This window comes from Balaenoptera acutorostrata, chromosome 12 (genome assembly GCF_949987535.1).
Source record: "Balaenoptera acutorostrata chromosome 12, mBalAcu1.1, whole genome shotgun sequence".
NCBI classification, from domain to species: Eukaryota; Metazoa; Chordata; class Mammalia; order Artiodactyla; family Balaenopteridae; genus Balaenoptera; species Balaenoptera acutorostrata.
In genome coordinates this window covers 12,943,437-12,950,258 of record NC_080075.1, presented here as the reverse complement: position 1 = coordinate 12,950,258, position 6,822 = coordinate 12,943,437, and the positions used below count along the sequence as shown (strand labels likewise).

At 52.4% G+C, this 6,822-nt stretch overlaps 1 protein-coding gene across 1 annotated transcript; it reads right to left on the bottom strand.

The window, feature by feature from the left end:
- Window positions 1-433: 433 nt before the first annotated feature.
- IL37 (interleukin 37) lies at window positions 434-6,578 on the bottom strand. The gene is given in 5 exon segments (XM_057558677.1): window positions 434-682; window positions 916-1,067; window positions 1,451-1,570; window positions 4,719-4,781; window positions 6,497-6,578. Coding segments are annotated over 5 exon segments (666 nt in total).
- Window positions 6,579-6,822: the final 244 nt, after the last annotated feature.

Sequence of the window (6,822 nt, the reverse complement as noted above, 5' to 3'; positions counted from 1 at the left end):
TGGATGGTGACTTGCTGTTGCTTTTCTTCCCATCACACTGTGCCTTCGACACAGACTAAACCACTTCCATTGGACTTGCACACCACCCCCCCCCCCCCAGTGCCTGTCAGACCCCAGTAGGAATGGCTAATTCTGCAGCATAGGATGAGCCCAGCTACTCCTTCCTGGGGCAAGTTCGGACTCTGCTTGGCCAAATCATGTGATATGACACCACCTACGGATATCTGATGGTTCAGGGTAAGCGGTGCATAGAGAGAACTTTATTTCATCTAAGAACTCCACAATGAAGCAATCCTTCCTTCTCTGACCTCAAGACACAAATTCTCAAAGTACTAATAAGAAACCAAAGAGGTTAAGGGTAGCTTCCATGTTCTTCTGCAACTGGCACAAATTAGAGAGGAAAGGACAGGAAAGCATCTGACGGGGCCGTTTCTTATTCCCTGACTTCACTGGGGCTCATTTCAGCTTTGCAGAATTGCCGAAATGAAAACTCAGTGGGTTTCCTTCTCCCGCAAGTATTTGTCATTCCAACCGGTTCCCCGGGATTGCAAGAGGTGCAGACAAACCATCCGGGGTGGGCATCTGACTCCAAGGTGTTCCAGGAGCCCACCTTAGCCCTATAAAAGATGAAGGGCAGGCATGATGGTTCCTTCTGGGTGGCCATGTCGGAAAGTTTCAGCTTCTAGGAGGTAGAAGAGAGTAATGAGATAGCACAGGCTTTGAGATGGAGAAAACCCAGTATGTGTGCTCTTGGAGCCCAGAACCAAAAAGGAGGGCAATAAACCCTCCACCCAATGCTTCCAGAAAGGCAGATGCTCCTGTTATATTGGCCAAGATGAGAATTTGTGGAGCATGAGAGGCATTAAGGACCTGGACCTCGACCTCCCTCTTAGGGTGGCTGAGGGTAAAGGAAACTGAAGCTCAACTTCAGCTGCAGGATGGCTGGCTTTGTCTTTTGTTCACGTCACAGAAGAGACACAGCTCGCCTTTAGAGACGGCCAAGAGAATCAGGCTTCCTCTCTCCTCACAAGTTGACCTCACGTGGGAGGCTGATACAAAAAAGGTCTCTGGAAAATGACAGTAAGAGAAATGGGTTGGTCCTCGGTGGAGGGAAGAGGCCCTCTTGTCTGCTGGGGTTTCAGGCAGGAAGTATAACCCTCTCCCCTTGGCTCTGGGTCAAAGACCCTTCGTCCACTCTGGTCCAAGCCTCCTCTTCTTCCACAGGCCAGCTCCTTCTTTCAGAAAGAGAACTTTCCAGAAAGACTTTCCTCAGATCTGGTCATCCTTATAGACCCACCGTCTAATTCCTAGCGATCCTAGTGGTCCCCGGGCTCCTCCACCCCGCAGGCCCCCACCACCCGGAGCTGCAGATGTGGTACAGCCTGAGCTGAGCCCCTCAGAGGAAGGCCTTCCCCTGGCTGCCGGGGCGAAAAACACAACTGAGAGTCACCTGAGAGTATGTAGGTTTTATACGGAACAGCTCTGAGGGTCCCAGAGTCTGAGACCAATACTTTGTGATCCCCGTCATGGATGGTGAATTTCTCCAGGCCTTTGGCCTTCACTCTTGGACCTAGATCAAATTAACCAGGTAGCAACACTGAGCCCTGAGCACAGAAAACTCAGTCCTTCTAGCCCATGGGCAATGTTCCCAGCCCCAGCCCTCCACCCTGCCTGTGGACTCAGTCGTCCAGCCCACTGAAGATTTCTCCCACCCCAGGCTTTCTGGCTTGCTCCACACAAGAAATTTAGTGTGCATGTAAGCACGTGGGCCCTGATTCTGACACACGGGTTCAAATCCGAGCTCTGTCACTTATTACTTTAGGATATAGAAGTTACTAAATCTCTCCAAACCTTAATGTTCTCATCTGTGAAATGGGGGGGTAATAACAGCACCTACCTGAGAGGGGTGTTGAGAGGACTGAAATGCTTAATCAGAGGAATAACACTCAGCCAGGTGTCTGAGCTACAGGAAGAACTCAGTACAAGTTAATCATTACTCTTTGTAACCCTCTTTCCTGCATCTTCTCATCGGGGGCATCACGCCACCAGCAATGCCTGGGGTGGGACAGATGCCTGCACTGGCTGGGACGATGAAGGGACAGTGGCAGAGCAGGGAGTGAGAGATTGAGGCAGGAAGCAGGAGCCCAGCATCGCACAGGATTGAGCTGGCACTGCCGGGCTCCCAGGAAAAGCTGCAGGGTTTGCACCTGGCCCTGGAGAACCTCTCTGAACAGGCAGACCAGCCACAAGAGTGGCCAGGGGACTTCCTAGGGCCTGGCTCCTAGGGATATATTCAGACCATTCCTGCCTAGAGGTTCGGCCACAGAGGGAACCTTCCCTACTGGGCCTTGGACGGGGCAGGGGACCCGCCCCTCAGGGAGGAGCTCAGGCCCTTGTTGGATGAAGGGCAGGGGCCCACATGTGGGCCAATGACCATCATGGACGGGTGGCTGTAAAATGTCCAATGTGACAACACGGTAACCACTGCACCGGGTGATCCTGTCATATAATTATCTATCATAGGCAATTATAATATGGAGATGAAGTCTAAGGTCTCCTTCTCCACCTCTGCAATCAGCACAAGGCCTCTGGCTGGTCTCAGTGTGGAATGTCCTCCTGGTCTCCTCCTGCCCGAGAATGGGGAGGGCTCCTGCTGCTTCTCCTGCCACCTCCTCCAGGAAGCCCTCCTCAGCCCCTCTGCGTGGACCGGCTTCCTCTCTGGGCTGCACAGCTCTTTGCACCCATCCCTGCGGCACAGGTGTCAGTGTCCTTGTGTCATCTCCCTGCAGCCCTGTAAGCTCCCCAGGAGCAGGTCCCCGGGCTGACTGGCCCACCCTCTTTCTCAGGCCCAGCCTAGAGCCCCAGGCATCACGGACACTCGATGGAATGGATGACTGGCCCAGGCGAGATCCTAAGTGGCTCTGCAGTGATGCGGGGTCAGATAAGATCCCTGGGTCTCAGCTCTGCTCACGTTAGAATCTCCTCGGCAGCTCTTTAGGGCCCCAGACATTCTGAGTTCACGGTATAGATGCATGTTGATTCAGAATCATTAAACTAGATTAACCCTAAGCCTTTGAACTGGGTCTCAAACATTAACCAGACCTGCAGACTCTGCCTTTCTATCCGCCCCGGGCGCTGCTGCTGCTGCTTGGCTGCGGACCACGCTTAGAGTGTCACCGTCTAAGGCAGTGATTCTCGACCTCGGCTCTACATGGGAAATCAACTGGTGGGTGACTTTTTAAGACCGTGGATGCCTCGGCCCCACCCCCCCCCCCGGAGATGTTGATTCAATTGGTCCAGAGTGAGACACAGACGTACTATATAAGTTGCATTTCTGGCACTAACACAGTGCTTTTTTTGCCTCTTCAATATTTCCTAAGTCTGTCCTTCTTTTATTTCTGTTTCCCTCCTATCACTCCGTCCTGGGCTCCCATCCTCTCACACCCACGCTTGTGCAGTATCCTCTTAACTGGTGTTCTCTCACATTATTCCTGACCCCAAATCTACTCTTTAAACTTCCTTCTCAAAGCCACGATAGAGATGACAGTGGTTTTAAGGTGCTGGTCATTTTTTCTACAGGGCAGTGGTTCTCCACTTTCCCGTGCATCACAATAACCCGGATGGCTTGTTCAAACACAGACTCTTGAGCCTCAAACCCCAGAGTTTCTGATGCAGGAGGTCTGTAGTGGAGCCAGAGAATTTGCCTTCCCAACAAATTTCCAAGAGCTGTTGCTGTTTCTGGTCCAAGGAACACCCACTGAGAACCTCTGCTCCCAGATCTGAGTTGGATCACGGCCCTGACAAGGAGAAATCAGAACAGGCCCAACAGACAGGCTTGGGTAGTTGGTGCCACCCAGGTGGGGCACAGTGCAGATCAGGAGCCAGAAAGCTCCTACCTACAACAAGACCAAAGCCAACCAGAGTAACTGCAGTCACAGCAACAGCAGTAGCAGTAAAGCAGCCTCCCCTCCCCCACACACAGGGGTAGGCCATGCACCTGTGTGTACCTCGTCATGTTTGGTGCCCACTGCCATCTTACCAGAAAGGAAAGTGAGGCTCCAGTGTTCTCACACTGACCTGCTGAGGTCTCCTGAGTCTGCCCTGTGCAAAGGGTAGTGATAGGAGCCTTAAATCTGACTTGGGCAGACAGATGTTATAGTACCTTTAAATTCCAGTATCTGTCGCTTACTACCTGTGTCACCTGGGGCAGGTAACCCCCCTCTCTTCCTCAGTTTCTGCACCTGAAAGTGGTGATATTAACCATTTCCTCATGGGGTTATTGGAGGGTCACAGGGTAGCCTGTGACAAGGGTTCTAGCTCAGTGCGGCCCCGTGGCCCTCAGTGGTGTGGGTTCCTGAGAGTCCCCAGCTGGCCACGTTTCTGGTTTCCATAAGCACAGTGAGGAAGGAGGCCAGGGTTGCCAGCCTCGTGGCAATGGTCAGAAGGACCACCGGGCTCAAAACCTTTCTTCTCCTGTGCCCCTCAGCAGCTGTGTGTTACCTACACCTCTCTAGAAAGGCAGAGGCCTGTCTTGGGCTCATCTTTCTTATTGACCTCCCGAGATTTGCTTCTACAAAGGAAAGGCCTCAGGCCCGTCCCTGCACCCTGAGGTGTCCCCAGCCTCTGAGTCTCTCACTCCCCTAAGAGAGCCCAGCAGGCCATCCCCTACGCCCACCCTCACCCCTTACCACCCTCATCAGTTCACCCAGGGGCCTCACCTGAGTGGGCAGAACTCACGGAGGTGAGGCTGGGGCCTGGCCCCAGGGCACCTCTGGCCGGCTCTAGGATCAGAGAAAGTAAGGTTAGCACATGCAACTGGAATTTTCAGGAGCATCAGGGGCCGCTGACTGCCTTACTTCTTTTGTGTGTGTTTTGAGAAATACTGAAGCAGAGAAATAGTAATGAGATTATAAATAGCTTCCCTGGTCCAAAATAGTGGGAGATGAAGATGAAATAGTTTCTGAATACAGATCTTCCTAGAGCCCTTACTTACTAGAAGTATATGCATTGCATTCATTCAGGAGAGATAGTATACCTTGCCTGCATTACTTTGAGAATAATGTGGAGGATTCTTCCCCATAAAACATTGTTTGAGAAATGCCTGAATGAAATGCCTGGTCGTAATTCACACAACTCTTGCACATTGAGAGCACATAGAACCTGTGGAAGAAGAAAAACCAAACCCTGTGCTCTGGTGCGAAGGTTCTACCCAGTCTTGTCTTTGCTGCTCCTCTGCTGTCCGAGATAACTCTGCGTCCCACCGCTCTGAGCCTCCCGCCCCGTCTGTCCCTCCAGCTCTGACAGTCTAGCTTCCAAGCAGCAGGAGGGCTGTACCTTAGTGGGGAAGGACGGGAGGGAGGCGGCTCAGACAGAAGCCTCTCCAACACTGTGCGGAGAGCAGGAGGCTTGCCTCCCCTCCCTTGCAGCAACAAACCGAGGCAGCCCCTGAACGTGGTCTCAAGGTCATCATTCTGAAGCTCCCTGGCACTGGGGAATTTCAGTATCTGGTGCCTGTGCCCTCCCAGTGTCCACTCCCCACTGTCTCAGGGACAGAATGAGCATGGCCTCCACATCACCTGTGTTCCAGGAGCAGGGCTGGTTCTCTATTGTCACTGTTAGCGGATCCACATCCGTCAGACCAACATCCTGATTTTTAGTTTTGGAACTCTGAACGCCTCGTGTGAGTTGAAAGCTCCAGGATTTGGCCTCCTCTCCCTTCACAGTCCGTGCTTTAGACAGTCATTCGGGTCAAAAGCCTCTTCGTCTTGTCCCCCTAGAGCCAATGGCCGAGTGCCTTCTTCCAGGGGGCACTCAGAAGCCCTAAGCAGGGGTCCTTTTTCCAACCCGGACTCAGAGAACCCCTTCCATCGCAGGGCAATTCTCCTCTGCCTGAGCCAGTAGGGAGGAAAGAGATGCATTTGGAGAATTCAAAACCATCCTGGTGGTGAGTCAGGACTTCAGAGCCCTGACTCTTTGGGTGAAAATGATCCATTTTTCTACCACCTGCTGCACCTGGACACCTGCTGCAAAGCTTCATTCTCCCCTCAAGTATTTCTCTTGTCTAATTCATTTACCAAGGAAGTTCCCAAAACTGTACAAGGTCAACAGGGAAAAGCTGGGTCTGTGCCCAGCACCTCACAAGGTCCCACTTTAGGAGTTACTCTCTGGCCCTGGTGTGGATTTTTTTTTAATAAATTTATTTATTTATTTATTTATTTTTGGCTGTGTTGGGTCTTCGCTTCTGTGCGAGGGCTTTCTCTAGTTGCGGCGAGCAGGGGCCACTCTTCATCGCAGTGCGCGGGCCTCTCACTGTCGCGGCCTCTCTTGTTGCAGAGCGCAGGCTCAGTAATTGTGGCTCACGGGCCCAGTTGCTCCGCGGCATGTGGGATCTTCCCAGACCAGGGCTCAAACCCGTGTCCCCTGTATTGGCAGGCAGATTCTCAACCACCGCGCCACCAGGGAAGTCCCCTGGTGTGGATTTTTATAAGAATCTTACCTTCTGAGTGGCGCTGAAGTTCATCTCTTTCACAATCTTCAGAGTCCATTTTCACGCCTAGTTTCTCCTCCAAAAAGGACATTTTCAACGTGAAGAAATGTCTCAACAGGAGCCTGGGATGAAGGGCAGGACCTGAGTGGACCGGAAGGGGACTGGCTATGGCTCCTTCTGACCCCAGGAAACCTTGCTGGAGGCCCCTAGTGCTGATCAGGCCACAGGCCTTGCTCTCTCTTGGAAATGATTGCTGCATCCAGGAAGGCCTCCCAGGGCTGGGCCATCATCTTCTGTCACTCCTTCTTTGATGTTTGCCCATCCAAAGCAATGCT